At 53.5% G+C, this 17,741-nt stretch overlaps 1 protein-coding gene across 6 annotated transcripts in view; it reads right to left on the bottom strand.

Moving 5' to 3' along the window:
* Window positions 1-17,741, bottom strand: part of TTC7A (tetratricopeptide repeat domain 7A) — a 144,985-nt gene that overhangs the window by 42,510 nt on the left and 84,734 nt on the right. For all 6 annotated transcript variants that reach the window (XM_072768251.1, XM_072768253.1, XM_072768255.1 and 3 more), the window contains exons 10-14: window positions 16,918-17,001; window positions 12,741-12,845; window positions 2,662-2,779; window positions 1,371-1,428; window positions 272-344 (exon numbers count right to left, since the gene is read on the bottom strand). In XM_072768251.1, the coding sequence (XP_072624352.1) occupies window positions 272-344; window positions 1,371-1,428; window positions 2,662-2,779; window positions 12,741-12,845; window positions 16,918-17,001 (438 nt within the window). The remainder of the gene's footprint in view (window positions 1-271; window positions 345-1,370; window positions 1,429-2,661; window positions 2,780-12,740; window positions 12,846-16,917; window positions 17,002-17,741) is intronic.

Raw genomic sequence — 17,741 nt, 5'->3', positions numbered from 1 at the left:
CTCAACAAGTTCTCAGGAGACCGCACTGTTCAAGGGGGTGTGAGGGCAGAGAACAATCCCTTCCTCTGTGCCCACCATGTGCTTTACCACATTTTCTGACTTAATCCTTACTAGGTCCCTCGGAGGTGGGTACAAAGGTGCTCACGTAATAGACAACAGAGACTCAGACAGGTCACGTGACTTGCAAAGGGCCACATGGCTGGTAAAAGTGGTACCAGTAGCAGATCAGCAGCACTTAGGGACCTGGGAGTTAGGAAATGTGACAACCCACCTGGCGGACGAGGGCCAGCTGCAGGGAGACATAGAGGATGACCTGGGGGTCACCGGGCGCCAGCTGCTGGGCTCTGTGTGGGGAAAGGCAGTGACAGGTCAGTTAGCAAGGACTGAGCACCCAGTGTGTGACGACAGCCTCCAGCAGGCCAGCCCTGTGCTGGGTGCTGCAGGGCAAGAGGTCGGACATTCTCAGGGGGGTGCCCGATGGGAGATGATGGTGGCAGCCCACAGGCAAGCAAGCTCCAAGAGGGGACCATCCGAGAGGGGAGGACTGGGCAGTGGGGAATGCTCCTCGCCTCTAGGCAACTGTTGGCCTAGCTGAGGCCCTGTGGTGGCCTTGTATAGAGCCTGGACCCTGACCTCTCCACCACAGGACAGAAAGGAACGCTCCTGTATGTGGAGGGACTGGGAATGGCTTCGCTGGGAGAGAAGCCTTGGGAATGAAGAGCTGACCCTGGTAGCTCCATGGGGATTGGCTGGAATGGAACTCTTTCACCTTGAGGGGCTGGATGTCCTATGTGTTCCCACAAAGATGGCATAAGGAGTCTAGGGCAGGCCCCAAGCCAGCAGCTTCCACAGCAGTACTTGGGGGGAGTACTCCACAGGGGAGGGGCTTCTCTGGCATCCCCCTCCCTCCTTCTCTCCAGGATCTTGGCTGCCAGGACATCTCTGTGAGGAAGGCTTGGGGGGTTTGGGGGGTTGGGAGGGTCCTCACAGCCCTCAAGTTGAAGAGGGGCTAGGAGGAGGCAAACACCAATTCTGAGCCCTTGCTACACCTAAGGCACATATGCAAGGTGCTCTTCTAACTTCATTTCACATAATTATCCCAACAGTCATGGGCTATGATTCCCATGTTAGAACCCCGAGCCCCAGGGGGTAGGGGCTGAGCCTGAAGGGCATTCCACCATCAAAGGGCTTGGCCTGCCTACCCAACCCCACAGGTCTGTCCCTGCGTCCCCTGGGGGCTCTCAGCCTTGGGTTCCTGGTCAATAAAATGGGGATAGAAACTTTTATTCCGTCTATACCTGAGGGTCTACTGAGAGAAAGCATGTGAATGTGCCACCCCGCGTCTCTGCTCTGACGGGGGCCCTCCTTACCTCTGCAGCGTCTGCAGTGCTTTCCGGTGCAATTCATCTTGCTTGGACTTCAGAGTTGCTGCAGGAAGACAGGATGGAGACAGAGCCATGAAGGCTTGCTGCAGGGGTGCCGACCCAGCCCTGCCCCATCCCAGGGCACATGGGCTCTGCAGGGTGGAGCCCGATTAGGGTCCCATCCAGCAAATGCTTACACTCAAGCAGCTGTGGACTGATGCCACCTACCACCCTAGTGACTGGGGGAGGGTGTGGGATGTCCACTTGGCCCAGCTTCCCAGCATGCCTCTTGGCATACCAGGTCCTTCCACTCCTTTGCCTTCTTTGCCACATGAGCCTTGAGAGACAGGCTCCATGGCCTGATGCCTGCCTCCTTGGGCTTCCTTACCCATAGGCCTCTTCTTTTATTTTTTAACCATTTTAACAAATTTTGAGTGTTTTGAGTATTAAATTTTAAAGGCAGGCGTTGTTTTTTTTTTTTAATTTTTATTTATTTATGATAGTCACACACAGAGAGAGAGAGAGAGAGAGGCAGAGACATAGGCAGAGGGAGAAGCAGGCTCCATGCACCTGGAGCCTGATGTGGGACTCGATCCCGGGTCTCCAGGATCGCGCCCTGGGCCAAAGGCAGGCGCCAAACCGCTGTGCCACCCAGGGATCCCAAAGGCAGGCGTTTGAAGCCTTAGCTGCACACAGAACCACTCAGTAAGCTTTAAAATGACTGGTCATCCAGGTCCTAGCCCAGCCCTGGTCAGATTACTCTTCTAGGTTTAGGCTGCATGGGACCCCACTACTCCCCCTCTTGCAAGCAGACAGATGTAGGTGGCTGCCTGACTGATGGGGGGACACACGACTGAGGTGGCAGGGTTCAGGAGAGAATGCCAGGCTTGAGTGGAATCCATCCTTCAAGTACAAGTATTTATCAAGCACTAACTGTGTATCCAGCACTATGCCATGTGTCAAGGGATGTTTAAAAGGCCCCAGAAGGTCACAGCAGGGCTAAGGGTAAGACCAAAACAGAATAAAGACACTGTGGGGTCCGACTGCGAGCCCCACAGAGGTTCCAGGGGCAGGTATCAGCTCTGCTGAGGACCTGGGGCCAGGTCACAAAGGGTGGGAAGCTCCACAAAGAGGGCATGTGTGAGAGTGATGGAGTCTGGGTCAAAGAGTGGAAATGAGATGGAGGAGTGTGTGAGTGTGTGTGTGTGTGTGTGTGTGTGTCCTCAATGGAGATGTGCTGGGGACAGGGCACAGGTGGGACAAGATGCCTGGGAGGCACTGGGGCCCTGGCACTCACCGTCAGTGGCCTGCAGGCTGTATGTGAGGCCCAGTGCCAGGTAGCCCTTGGAAAGGAACTCCCCGGCTTCCTCCCTGAGGTCGATCACCATCATGGCAAAGCGCTCTGCTTCCTCCAGCTGCAGAGAGAAGAGGTACAGGTCACGGGGAGGGGAGGGCTTTCCTGGCCTCAGTACGCAGGCCGCTCCATCACCAGCCTGGGACACTCAGAACAGCAATTCCTCATGTGTGGGCAGCACAACCAGAGGCCAGGTGGCTTGTCTGAGACCACATGACCACTAAGTGGAAGAAAAAGGCTGTTTCCTCTCTCAGCAGTTCCCTGCAACCCAAGGGCCTGTGCGCAGGGTCACAGGGTGCTACCTCTCACAGGAGAAACCTTCCCTTTCCCCAGACAGCTTAGCTCCCTGAAGCTTACTCTGCCAAGAGCACAGACCCAGGACCAGGCCTGTCTGTGACAGCCCCTTTCATCATCTGGCCTCTGTTCGTCTGTCCCTGCCCTGTGCAGCAAAGAGAGAGAAGCCAGGGCCGGCGGGTGGGGGGTGGGGGGGCAGGCAAGGCTCTAGGACTGGGTCTTGGGGACACTGCCAACCCTGCAGAATGGGCAAGGTGCCACTCTGGCTCTGTCTGTAAGCTCGCTCCCGGACACAGGGAGCTCAAACTTTTCAGAGGAAAAAGGCCTGAGGCTGTTTTTGTCCTGGGAGAAGGAAGAACCATTCCAGTTGGAAAGGGACCAACTGGCGCAGGTCATGTGTGCACATACCATCACACATGTCATGTGACATGAAGAGGGGCACCCACAGCGGTCAGGCCAGTCAGGGGACAGCTGGGGGGTCTTAGCCATGCCCACTCATGGCCACAGACCTCCTCAGCCCAGGAACATCATCTGTCCCTGTGCCTGGCACACAGTGTGCTAGTGTTAGTGTCAGTGAGAACAAAGATTGGCACCGCCCCACAGCTAGGGGGATCATACCCAAAGCCCCACTACCAGCCAGATGTCAAGGCCTCTGAGTGAGGCATCTTGCCCCAAGCAGAGGCCCATAAAGTTAGTCAACCAGGGAGCTAGATTCAAACCCAAGTTGGCTTCTGGCCCTCAGGCCAGTGTTGCTCCTGCTGTTCTTATCCTTGCAACCCTACCCTGGCTGGAGAGGGGGAGCTCTGTGCATCTTGTGAGCTGACCACTGGCCACGGCCAGAGTGCTGCTGGACCCTCCCTCCCTAGAAGCTGGAGCCGAGACCCTGAGACAGAGGCCATCAGCAGAGGGGAGGTGAGCTCGGTAAGCCTGCCCTTTGCACATGGCCAGGTAAGCTCTGTGCAGGGAAAGGGCTGAAGGAGCAGAGAGCACATTGTGCGGGGAGAGAAACAACAGAACCAAAATACAAGGAAGCGGAGCATGTGAGCTGACAGCCCAGACAGAGCGGGCAGGAGGGGATGCTGAATCCCTCTGTGGCCTGTCCACCGTCCCCGATGCATGCTGGCCTGGGCAATGCTCCAGCCCCCTCGTGGTGGTGCTCTGGCTGCTGGCCTGGGTTGCCAGCCGGCCACCTCCAGGTTGGTGGGCTGGTCACTGCGAAAGCAGGGAGTCTAAAGACCTAAGCTCTGACACTATCAGGCCCCAGGACTCAAGGTTTGGGGGAGACTGTAGCTCAGCTCAGGAAAGCCCTCAGCTGCCTGCCGCCCAGCCTCAGCCGGCCAGGTGGACCCAAGCTATAGCAAGATCGGTGTCCTATAGCACCTGGCCCACGACCTGAGGCAGTGGGGTGGGTGGGTTTTGGGGGGGCCCTAAAGTCAGTCAGGTGGAGAGAAAAGCACTGAAAGATGAGTTCCCAGACACAGGTTCTGATCCTGGCCCAGCACCTGACAGCTGTGGGGCCTGGAGCAGACCATTTCTATGCCCCAAAGGTCCTCTTCTGCAGAATGGAGACTTGGACTCCTCCTCCAAGGGCTCTTCTGCACAAACCTCCACCCAGGCTTCTGCAGTAGCAGGCTATGTGATGGGCGCAGCTGGGGAGCCCCAGCGACGAGGGGGTGGGATGCCTGGGTGAACTGGCACACAATCCCCACAAGCTCACCCCACACGACAGGGTGGCTCTTAGTTAAGGCTCCATGATGTGATGCTGGCCTGGGGGTAGTAGAGCTCCAAGAGAAGGGAATTTGTGTGACTGTGGTTGTCCAAGGAGGACTCACGGCAGAGGGGGGACAGGAGGCACAAAAAAAAAAGGGTTAGGTGAGCAAACTGCATCAATATCCCATTGCTGATGCAGCTCAGCTCATACACTGTCTTTAGGCATCAATATGCCCCATTCAAACAGGAACAAGCTGGCTTATAAACCACCACGTACAAGTTACAGAATCTAGAAAGCGACTACATCCGCGTATATACACTCTTCCCATGACCATGCCCTTCTGCTCAGCAAATGGTAGCTTGGCTCTCTTGTAACTCATGTAGGGAAGGTACTGGGATCAAGGCACAACAGTTACTAGCCAACAGGGAAAAGTCACTCTCCAGTTCATACACATATTCTGGGTTAGCAGAGCTTACCATACTTTAGCTTTAAAAAGTGCAAACAGGAGCGCCTGGGTGGCTCAGTCAGTTGAGCCTCTGACTATTGGTTTCAGCTCAGGTCATGATCTCAGGGTTGTGGGACTGAACCCTGCATGGGGGGGGAGGGTTCCTGCTCAGCGGGGAGTCTGCTAAAGATTCTCTCCCTCTGGTCCTCCCCCTACTTGCATTCTCTCTCTTTCAAATAAATAAATAAATCTTTTTTATTTTTATTTTTTTTAAAGATTTTTTTAAATGTTTATTTATTTATGATAGTCACAGAGAGAGAAAGAGAGAGAGGCAGAGACACAGGCAGAGGGAGAAGCAGGCTCCATGCACCGGAAGCCCGATGTGGGAATCGATCCCGGGTCTCCAGGATCGCGCCCTGGGCCAAAGGCAGGCGCCAAACCCCTGTGCCACCCAGGGATCCCTTTTTTAAAGATTTTATTTATTTATTCATGAGAGACACAGAGAGAAAGAGAGGCAGAGGCAGAGGGAGAAGTAGGCTCCTCACAGGGAGCCCGATGTGGGACTCGATCCTGAGGCCCTAGGGTCACACCCTGGGCTGAAGGAGGCACTAAACCTCTGAGCCACCCGGGCTGCCCAATAAATCTTTTTTAAAAAGGTGAAAACATACATGCTTAGCTTGTCCAACCTGTGGTCCAGTCCGACCCCCAGGTCAGAAACCTTCCTCAGCCAGTATTTGCCAGCCTTGTCCATGTAGTTTAGGCCTAGTGTCCGCATTTGTCTCAAATCAAACTCAAAGCTTGAATGTACCGTCCTCACTTCAGCAGCATGTACACAAAGTTTGAATGAACCATGTCCCTATACGGCCAATACCGTTTTGGTTTCTGTTACCTACTACAAAGCAGTCTTTTTACATGTGGAGTCACTGCAGGGATTATGAAGGAAAAACACTGTCAATTCTCCTAAGTATGACAATATACAATATGATAACATCCAGTATCTACATACACAGGTGCTCTAACTGCTCTGTGGAAGGGAAAAAATGCTATCCTAGGAAAAAACAACAACAAAAACCCCCCAAACAAAAACAAACCCCAAATTTACATTTATTTTAAATATATTTTAAAAACAAGAAATAAGTATTTTAAGTGTATATATGCATATAATACCTACACGTACACACACATACAACTACATACACAATGCACCATTCCCCTTCATCTAAGACACGAGGGGCAATCCTCCAGCCTTGAGTATGTGGCTTTGTTATTTTTGTTCACAAGCACTAAAAGCCCAGCCAAGTCCAGAATCAGCTCCACACTCAGGAATAAGCTCTCCATGCAGACAGCAGGGCAGCCCTGAAGCTAAGAACGAGCACAAGCACTGGGAACAGACTTCCTGAGCTCAACCCTGGTTTGGCTACTTACCAACTGTGTGACCTCAGGCAACTCACCTCGCTTTGCTATGCCTCAGTCCCCTCTTCTGTAAAATGGGGCAACAAGTGTCTGCCTCATAGACAGACCTCCAGTTGCTGGGAGGACTGAATGAGGTTAAGACACAGTAAATGCACAGAGCAGTGCTTGAATAAATGTAAACCATTATTATTAGTTAGTTAATTCCTATCAAAAATTAGTTGGGGGCAGCCCGGGTGGCTCAGCAGTTTAGTGCCACCTTCAGCCCAGGGCGTGATCCTGGAGACCTGGGATCGAATCCCGTGTGTCAGGTTTCCTTCATGGAGCCTGCTTCTCCCTCTGTCTGTGTCTCTGCTTCTCTCTTTTTCTCTGTGTCTCTCATGAATAAATAAATAAATAATCTTAAAAAAAAATTAGTTGGAAGCTTCCAGGATTTCTTTAGGTCTCAGCCTGACAGATGCGGCAAGTTCCATCTGAGAAGAGTTCTTGTGACCCTTGTATGTGACCTCGCCGACAAATCGGGAAGTAGTGTCAAAGACCATCCCAGGATCCAGAGTGGGGTATGTACGATTGCCTGCCTTTTGTCTCTTGCTAACTTTTAGTTAGGAAAGGAGACTCTACACAAGGAGAAGCTGGGTCTCCACAGCCCTGCGCGGCCCACTGTGCTAGGTGGTCCAACCCTCTCTCTGCCCATGGTCCAGGACACATGTACACACACCCACTCACCTTCTCTTTGTCATAGTACTCACCCCTGCTGTGAGTAACACACTGGGATATTTCTGTCCCATTTTCTGATAGTCTATTCCAATTTTTTTCTTCTCTTTTTTTTTTAAAGATTTTATTTATTTATTCATGAGAGACCAGAGAGAGAGTGGCAGAGACACAGGCAGAGGGAGAAGCAGGCTCCATGCAGGGAGCCCGACATGGGACTCGATCCCCGGTCTCCAGGATCACACCCTGGGCTGAAGGCGGTGCTAAAACCGCTGAGCCACCTGGGGTTGCCCCCAGTTTTTTTCTTAAGAAAGAATTCTAGGGTCGCCTGGGTGACTCGGTCAGTTAAGCATCCGACTTGATTTTGGCTCAGGTCACCATCTCAGGGTTGTGAGATCGAGTCCTACATCAGGCTCTGTGCTCAGTGTGGAGTCTGCTTGAGATTCTCTCTTCTTCTCCCTCTGCCCCTCCCCCTGCTCATATGCTCTAAATAAATAAATAAAAATAAAATTTTTTTTTAAAAAAGAAAGAGTTCTATTTCACAACCCACTAATAGGTCTCAACTTCTGATGTGAACGCTGCAGCTCTAAGCCAGGGTACGCCCATCTTCGGCCACCCCTGTCCTCTTTCTCCCAGGGACTACCTTACTTGGCCTTTCTAATCTCCAGACACTTCCTCTGGTGACCTCAGAAGTCAACAGCTGGTGGCTCTGTAGTTTGGGGCTGATGTCTCTGCAAGATTAGCTCAGGTTATAGTGCTGGGCCTTCCTTGCTCATCAAAATACCTCCAAGGTGATGGGTTTTTTAAGTTTTCAACCACTCTCCTTCCAGTGATATACAGCTCTTTAATACCTCCTCTACCTATGGTAGCCCTGTAACTTCACCACGAACCCCACGTAGAGACTGCACCCCCCCCTCTCCTGCTATTCTAGAGCAGTTTAGTGCTGCCCTGATGGCACAGGTGGTAGAGAGCTAAAGGTTCTGGGGCACAGGTTGCTTAGAGGACCTGTCCAAGGCCACCTGGCTGCTGAGCGACAGGACTAAGTATCCAATCTAGGTCTCCTGAGCCTACATCTGGGTCTTTCGGAGCTTCATGATTCATGACTGCCCTCTGCAGTTGTTCACTTTCTTCCTCTCTGACCACATGGGAAAAGGATGCACTGAAGGCTGTAACACTTGGACCCTTTGCTTTGGCTTTCCAGAAGTAAGAGAAGTGTTCCCATGACTTCACAAGCTCCAACGGCTCTCTAGTCTTCCTAATTTGGTCCCCACATCGACAGGCCTCTGGCCTGCACACTTGGCTCTTGCTCGGCTGCCTTCCTCTTCAGGGGCTGCCTCATCCACCCGGCACTGAGCCAAAGACGTGATACCCCTGGCATTTTACCCTTTCTCCCTTCTTGTGAACCGGAGAAAGTTCCTTTCTGAGCCTGCAGTGCCTGTTTCAACAGTGCCTCTGGTTCTCCTTAGGTCCTTCCCCGGGGGGCCCAGGACCTGTTGCGAACTGGTCCACTGAAAATTCACTCTTCCCTTCCTGAGAGAAACAGGACAAAATCTCCTTATTTCCACATCCAGTGGCAGGACTGCTGGCATTCTTTCTTCCCTGCCTCATAAACCCTCAACTTGTCTTCCTGGCTCTGGCCATCCCTGAATCTGAAAAATGAAGGTAAAAACCACAAAAGCACCTCCCTTCTGAGAACTCACTATCTTGAAGGGGCTTTCGCAGGGATGGTGGCTATTCACCATGTACCTGCAATGCACTTGCCAGCAACGCTCCTCGGCTCTGGTGTTCAGAGCCTCCTGTAGAGGGCAGATGTGGCTACCTCCGGGGTTTAGACGAGGCACAGTCTTTACTCCCCTAAAACCAACAGCTACTGGGGGTGGGGTGGGCAGGGATTGAACACTATCCTCTCTGCCTCCAAAGCCTCCACAGTTCCTACCACTTCATCCCGCCCCCACGGGGAGCAGGCCTAGAGACAGCACCATAGACCTTTCCAAAGAGGATCATGGCCTGTTCCCCTCTTCTGTGTGACACACAGCACACAGGCACATCCCCATCTCCCATCTTCCTAGGGAACTTTCAACTTTTTAAATTAAATAAATTTTAAATAATTATGTTTGGAGAGATACTAAGAAATATTTACAACTCTTTCCTTCCTCCCCCAAATAGCTGGCTGGGGACCTTGGCAAGACATCGGCTGTGTCAAGGCAGGAAGCTGCCACATGCTGCTGTCACCAGGATGCCTTCCCCTACCTAGGGGAGCTTCGGGCTAAGCCTTGGGCCCGGTGCTCTCCCATCTGACTCCATGCCTGCCTCCAGTTCAATCACCTTGCAGCAAACCCCATGTCACCAGCTTATGACCATGCAGGTCCCTCTGCCTGGTGCCCTCCATCCCCCATCACGCCTGAGGGCCACTTTACTCTCAGAACTCAGCCTAGGGCGTCCCATGCTGGCTCTGGGCATGAGGACAGGACTTGGGGACAGCAGGTGCTCCACCTCTGGGCACACGGCCACCCAGGCCGGTTTCACCCAGCACAGCTCGTTTTTCAGATGTCCCAGTTTCAGCCTCCCTTCCTGCAACTTGGGCCAAGTTGTCCACCCCCAGATTTTAGTCCCCTGCTCATGGAGCTTGGCAGGGCAATGTCTGGGCCTGCTGGAGCTGCTGTGAGCCTGAAAAGCTACAATGGCAAGAGGCAGACAGAGGTGGCATCCCGTGCCTTTCAGGAGCTGTGCTCTGTCCCAAGCACCAGCACACTTCACTCATTGAAGTCAGGCCCATTCTTCCCGCTTATGGCCCTGCAGATAGAGTGCTGGGCCATCTCTCTCCTGGCATCCTTGGAGAACAGGCTGCCCTTAGCTACCCACGGTCTGCTCTCTGCCCAATGCCAACTCAGGAACTTGAGAACTGCTGAACCAGAGGCAGACTTCCTGCACCCATCCCGCCCAGCCAGCTGGGGTGGGAGTCATTCTATTAAGATATGAGTGGACATCTAACCACATGCAGGGTTCTTTGTTGGGGAGGGAGGCTCAGGGTGCAGACACGGTAAGTAAAGAAGCTCCCCAACTAGTTGGGAAGAAAAGCACCATACAAGGCAGAATTTGGTTGTCAAATGATTATGCTCATCGGCAAGTAGCACCGGACTTTAACTCTGGGCTGCAGTTTCATCAAGGGAGAGAGTTTCCGCCCTCAAGAAACACTGGTGATTATAATGTAATGTGCTAGATGTCCAAGGCACGTATAAACAGGGCTTTAGGGAGGTCTGGAGGTTCCAGGTTAGGGATGGCTGCCAAGACCCACCCCCTGTCCCTCCAGCGGGACCTGGATCCAGCCTGGACTCAGTGTTAAACCCTGGCTTAAACCAGCCCCCAAAGCCATGCATGCTTCCTAGCGGAGGTTAAACAGCTTGCCCTCCTCCCCGATTCTGATGACAAGTCTGCATGTTTAAGTTTCCTTTTGGACTTTTCTATTTACGTTGTCATTGATGACTTTGCTCCTAACTCATCTGATTTCAATTTGGACTGATTTGATCCTAATTTTATTACCATGTAATCTGAATGCACGTAATGACTGTAATTATGCCGCCAAGGGAAACAGCTCCTCCACGGCGGGAAGGCCTAAATTTAGGCTTCCTGGCAAGGGTGGCTGCTGGCTGGGTGGACATCCATAGCCACCTCAGGGCTGGCGGCTTTTGGGAGGACATGGGCCCTCCCCTGCCCCAGCTTGGTGAGGCGGGCACCTGGGGCGCTGTCCCAGTGGAGGACTTGAGGCTCCTCTGAGGAGTGCCAGGAGCATGCAGGAGTATGAGCGAGGGGTCGGTGAGCCCACCCTCTCTGCATTCCCTGGCTCACACCACAGCCCTCTGTTGCTGTGTGCAGCCTGGGTGTCTGCTGGCACCTGCATACCACCCACATCCCCACAGCTCCCCACTTTTAAGATGCAGAGTACCAACAGTTACTCTGGAAAGATCTGTGGAGCAAGGAGTTTCCCCATTAATCATGGGGTATGGAAAGCAAGCAGTGATGGAAGAACTGACCACTGGCCTGAACCCTCCACAGTCCAAAGGCCTCCTCCTCTGTGAATCTCCTGCCCCGTCCAGCCTTATACATACTTTATGTCATTTACGCCACATCTGAGGAACAGACTGTTACTATTTCCACTTTACAAATGAGGAAACAGAGGCATGGCACGGGTATGTACCAAGACCGCCCAGGGGTGGCACGGAAACTAATCCACCTCATGGTGTAGCCGTTTCCTAATGCTTGGAGCCTATAAGAGATCATTCTACTGGATTTCCTCCTCACTAAAACCACATTCTAAGAGCAAGGGCACCGGTGCCATGCTTCTGCCTCCCTGCACCATTCACAGCGAATGGGGCCCACCGGGCCTTGCAGGCACTCCAGCTATAAGAATCTGAGAAGCAGGAGACAGAGGGGAAGGTGATCTTTCCCCCCTGCCCCTCATGCTAGGGAGTCAGTCCTCTCTGCAGCAGAGAGAGGACAAGGCTCACTGGGGCGGCGAGGTAGGGACCCAGGGGAGGGTCAGGCCAGTTTCCAGTCCCTGGGAGACTTGGCAGGAATGGTTAGAACACGAAGTCTCCCTTCCCAGGGCTGGATGCCTAAAGAGGGGGAGTGGCAGTGGGTCAGGCAGGCTGCTAATTCTGAAGCCTGGCCCCTGCTGGCTGGGACAAGCTGGGCCCTCAACCATGGTGAGAGTGGGCTTTGGGGTTGGGAAAACAGGCAGGGGTGGACCGTGTATGAGAGCAGCTCCCTTTAGGGAGACAATGGACCTGGAGGGCAGATAGAGGAACTGGGCTATTTTGCCCAAAGAGAGGAGAAGTGGGTGGAGTAGACGACCAAAGTATAGGAGAGGATGCATTTGTTCTAGGACGGCCCCTCACATCAGGAGGCTTGTGTGGGCTCAAGGAAGCCAGGCCCTGAGGGGAGAGGGTGTATCTGACCCTTCAGCCGCAGAGCCCTCGGCAGGCAGCTGAGCACAGGGCACGGACCCATAGGCTAGAGCCAAAAGGAACAAAGGAGCCAACGGAGGAGGCCACCTTCTAGTCCTGCCCACGCAGAACTGTACGCTGTAGTCATGTGAAGCCTCCATCCAAATGATGGCTGGCCCAGGTGTTCCAAGTCCTGCCCACTCCTGCACTGCTGGGCAGGTGGGGCCCCACTTTACTTTTGACTCTACATTTTGGTTCTCTAGAGACCACAACTCAAGGCTGAACCATAAACCTGATACTAGCCTGAGTTGGGGGAGCTGCTGTTGCGGACAGAGGCTGGTTTTCTCAGATTTTCCTTCCAGGCCTGTCTGCCTCCCAGCTCCCCATGTCCCCCTCCACCCCCACCCCTTATACACACAGCAAGATGTGCATGCCCTGATCTCATGCCCATTGCCACTCTTCCGAGGTAGCTGCTGGGATCTGGGCCTTGCCCCCGTAGCTCACTCACCCAATGCAGGGACCCGATGCAGACCTTGGCAGCCATCAGGGGCACGGTGGGGTCTGACGGTCGAAGCTTCATGCACTCCCGCAGCAGTGACACAGCATAGGCCGACTGCAAAAGAAAGGGCAAGTGATACCATCACTGGCAGCCCTGGGTCTTGACAGACTGGGCGCCTCGTGCCTACAGCGGGGGGTATTCCCAAATAGCCAGTCCCTGCTCTTCGTCCCTCCACTCCAAGAGCCAGGAAGAAGGCCCAGCAGGGGAAGAAGCCCAGGTCATGTTGGCAGACAAATCTCTCCCCGGCCTCAGAGTCTTATCTGGAAAATGGAGACTATGACCCTTGCCTGGGTGAGGCGCCAACAGCTAAGGTAACAACAGGTGGAAACTCTTCAAAGGAATTCAAATGTGACCCGCAGAAATTTTAGAGGCAAAAGGGGGCTCTCTCAAACATCTGAGTTTAACAGCCTTGGTTTATAGGTGACAAGATGAGGCCGAAGCTCCACAGGACTTGGAAGAAGGGCCGTCGTGGAGAGTTCAGGGGAGGCATAAAGGCTGGCAGAGGAGGGGAGAAGCTAAGCGGGCAGAGGCAGAGAGAACCTCCAGGCAGGAGTCTGAGGTCCCTCAAGGCTCCAGGACTGGGCCACAGAGATGGGGACAGAACGGACCTACTGAGGATGGCCAGGAGAGACCATCCACAGGCAGGCAGCAATAGCATTCACAGTAATGAGAAAAAGAACACCAGGTAACACGTATTTAGGTCTTACTAGGCACTACCCGTTGCTATGAATCAGAGCTCAGCAAAACACAGTCCACCGGCCAAATGTGGCCCTCCACCTTCCGCGAATAAAGTTTTATTGGAACCCAGGCACACCCATTCATGTGTGTACTGCCCATGGCTGTTTTTATGACAGAGTGGAGGAGTTCCCACAGAGGCTGCTCGGCCTGGAAAGTCAAAAACGTGCACTATCTGACCCTGTACAGAAAGTCTGCCGTCTCCTGTTCTAAGTGCTTTATAAATTTAACTTTCACAACTCTCCTATGAGGGAGGTGTGCTATGTCCCTATTTACAGATGAGGAAACTGAAACAGAGAAGTAGCTTGTTCAAAGCCACAGTGCCCATACATGGCTGAGCTGGGGTTTGAACAGCCTGGCTTAAGCCCATAACCACTGCCCTATCCTCCCTCTGTGGTGACTGCCTTGGCAGGAGAAACAGCCTCGGTCTCCCTGCTACACACACACACACACACACACACACACACACACACACACAGGCGCGCAACATATTCAGGGCTTCTGACCAAATCCAACACTTTTCCAAGAAAACTCAACAGTGACACCCCCCTGCCCCTCAAATGTGTACACTCCACACTTGTGTGATCCCCAGTAGGCAGGGGCAGGTGTGTAACCAGAGTCTCCATATACTAAGCTCTACTCTGAGCCAAGCTTCCTCACCATTAAGGAGCTTTGATCCATCCCAGCAACTGAGGAAACGGCTCTGGAAGGCTTACCTGTCCATAGTTCAGTGTGAGGCACGGACAGAGAGAGAGCTGGACCCCCAGCCTTTTTCTAGCTACCCTTCTTCTCCCACCAGCTAACGAAAAGCTTTTCTCAGCCCAGACATGAGAGATGGTGGCCCTGCGCTCAGTAGGCCTGTTCCACGTGTCTCAGCCAAGGGCTAGCTCTGTGCCCAGTACTGCGCTGGGGTTGTGGGGTCACTGCGAGAAGAGGGAAGAGGCCATGGCTCTTGCCTATCAGGTGCCTGTAGAAAGGCCAGAGGGGAGAAGACAAAAGCTACCTTTCCCCACTGCTCACTCAGGAAATGGAGGTGTGAGACCCAGCACCGGCGGGTGTCAGCAGATGACCTATTCCGGCAGGCTGTGGGGAGGGGGCCAGGCCATCGGCTCTCCTGTGAAGGTCACTCCCAGCTTCCCGGGCCACGGCCCCCTGCCCACACACCACAGCAACCCTCGAGCTCCCCTCCCCTTCCCTGGCTGCTGACCTCTGCAGGCTTGAAGGGTTCTCTAACACTGAAATAAAGGTCTACAACCCCAACCGTCCATGTTCACCACAGACCACAAAGTGTTGCTATTTCAGAAGCCATGGGAGGACTCCGCAGTCAGGGCAGGCAGCTTTTTTTTTTTTTTTTGTCATGCTGGTTACCTAGCAACACAACCAATGTGACTGCTGAAGAGACCAAGAGAAGGAGCGACCTAAATCATGTCATGGACCTCATCTTTTCTTCCCACGGGCTGCGGTGTCAGATGTATTTATATCCGGCCGGCCACACCTTTAGCAGAAGTGCAGGTACAGAACCTTACGCTGGGGCAAAGGCCAGCTCTGGCCACTCTGCTGGAGGGCTGCCTGGGCCAACCAGGCACACTGAGCTGGTGTGCAGGGTTCCTGCAGGGGTGGAGAGTACGCTTCCAGAACAATCTCTTACTGTACCAAATGCAGGCATGGGTATCACCTACTGTCTCCAGCCTGTAGAGCCTCAAGTGTGAGGTACTCACCGATTGCCCCAACTCCCTGCCTGTAAGCCCATTCTCGTGCCCATCTTGCTGGTCTGTAAAGAAGCCAGACTGGGACACCAAACCCCCTGGATCCTGGGTCGTGCTGGACTGCGTGTGGACCTCTCTGAGCCTGGCTCTTCTCAGTAGGGAGGCTGATGATCCCATACCTCCTAGGCTAACACCTTCCCCTGAGAATGGTGGGGGGCCGGGGAGAGTGGTTTCCTGGACCACCACCAGAGATTAAACCCAAAGCTAACTCCTGAGTGTGCTGCATTCTTCTGAGGAGGGGTCCTCAGCTTTTCTTGGCATCTCAAAGGGTCCATGACCCCCAGAAGGGTGAGGACCACTGCCCTGGCCCTGGGCCTCTCCTCCTGCTCTGTGCTCACTATTCCAAGACTAGAGGTTCTTTGTTTCCCAGAAGCAGGAAGAAGCTGTCACATGCCACTGTGAGCTGTCTGCCCAGGCTCCGTGGAAGCTCCAGCCCCACCTCCTCCCCTCCCTCAGGACTCACTCTATCTGTGGCCTGAATGCTCCCTGAGCCTTGACAAGACCCTGCTGAGCACAGAGTCAGGGTGGACCATGTCTGTGCATTCAGGATGCTCTGGGAGGTGGTTAACATGATGGGAGTGGGGAAGACAAATGCCTGGTGGGGGCTGAGGGGGGTGGGAAGCTCCCTACTTGATTCTCACTACACATACTTCCCTGGCTCCTTCCCACCTATGAGGCTGCAGCACCTGCTCCTCTTCCTCTTCCTTGTCTAACCTTTGTGGGGGAGATGCTGGCAAGCCGCAGAGGGCCCTCCTCTGAGCGGAGCTGAAGGCTAGAAATGGCAGGTGGCACAGATGGGCGGAGGAGGGGGCAGGAATCCCCTCAGCCCCACAAAAGGGCTCTGGGTGTTTACAGCTCTTGGAACAATCTGCAAGCTCCTGCCACCTTATTTCCTGCATTTGTAGCATCCTTGGCTCTAACACCCTTAGCACCCAGCCCCGGAAAGGTTTTCCTTTCATGTTACTGCTGAAAATAGAGGCTTATGTAAGTGGAATTCTCATCAGAGGAGAAACCAGGGGGTGCTAGAACAGGGCTTGGTGGGTAGAGAGTGAAGGTGGCCCTGGTGACCCGGAATAAGGACAGTCCCCTCACACTGGGCAGAGTTCCCCTTACCCCTGTCCTGCCACATCCATGGGCACAATTCTCCCTCCAAACTCCCTTGTGGGTGCCACTTCTCTGCTCCACTCTTCAACCCCTCCCTCCTAAACAGGTCCTTTCACAGGAAGGTCCTTTCCTGACACCACACTTGATGTGCAGGAAGAGGGCTATGGCCCAAATGAACATGTCCCTCGCTCAGAACCCTTGTCCCATGCCTGTTTTGTGCAGTTGTACTCATTGAGTCACACATGGAAATTCTGATGCCCCATGTGTGCACATGTACCTGAAGAGCATCCACAGACTCACAGTTGCACACCTGTAGGTCACAGATGGACACCAGAGTCACACAGGGGTCTGTGTATGACACTCTGGCACCCCTCACTCTCCTAGAGATTAAAACCCGATGCTGGGGGACATTTCTGAATCATCGCCATGCCCTCTGCCTGCCCCTGGAAGAAGCCAGAGGAGAGCAGAGGCCCCAAAGGTGGTGTGCAACCTCCCCCACCCAACACACACCCTGGTCTTACCTTCCCACAAGCCACCATAGAGAGGGCCACTTGGTACCAAAGGTGAAATTCTTCAAACGCAAACTTCATGGCTCGCTCTAGGCACTGAGGAGAGGGTTCTGGTCAGCACTTCTCCCCAAGAGATCCTCCAACCCCCAGCCGATCCTATACCCCCCAGGGTAATCACTGTCCAAATCACTTCCTGTAGGAGGCTGCAGGAGGTCCATACTTGGTTCCTGTCAGGAAACTCCGGGCATATCCTGGCCCTGGCACTGGACAGGTCATGCTGTGTGATGTTGCCCATGTCTCTGACCGTCTCTGGCCCTCGGTTCCTACCTCTGTAACATGTGAATGTCTCACAGGGCGATGGTGAAAAGTGAATGAGATTGGGTAGGAGCTTTTAAAATGTAAACATCCCATAAAAATGATAACTGTCATTTATTATTATTGTGCATGGTACCACTCTCAGCTTTTTACATGTACTCACACTTACTGTCCCCAACAACTCTGGGAGGTGGGTTCTCCATTACCCCCATTTCACAGATCTGGAGGCTGAGGTTTGAATGACTTGCCAGAGTCACAGGGCCAGTAAGTGGCAGAGCAGGCCAACTACAAAGTTGCCCAAATGGAAAGACTTTTCTCGGTTCTGCTATTCTCTATGACCAGAGACAACTGACTGCCCCGCTGGCCTGTCCGATCCTGGGCAACCCAAAATCAGGAGTGGCCTGGTGGGGTCCGGCAGACGATACAAGTGCTTCCATTCAATGGAGGCAGCAGCCCGCATGTGAGGCCAGGGTTCACCCTGTGGCCATGGTCAGGCAGGGTGGGGGACAGAGGTGCGTTCT

Source organism: Canis lupus, chromosome 11, assembly GCF_048164855.1.
Source record: "Canis lupus baileyi chromosome 11, mCanLup2.hap1, whole genome shotgun sequence".
Lineage (NCBI taxonomy): Eukaryota > Metazoa > Chordata > Mammalia > Carnivora > Canidae > Canis > Canis lupus.
The sequence above is the reverse complement of the archived record's forward strand: the minus strand, read 5'-3'. Positions and strand labels throughout refer to the sequence as shown.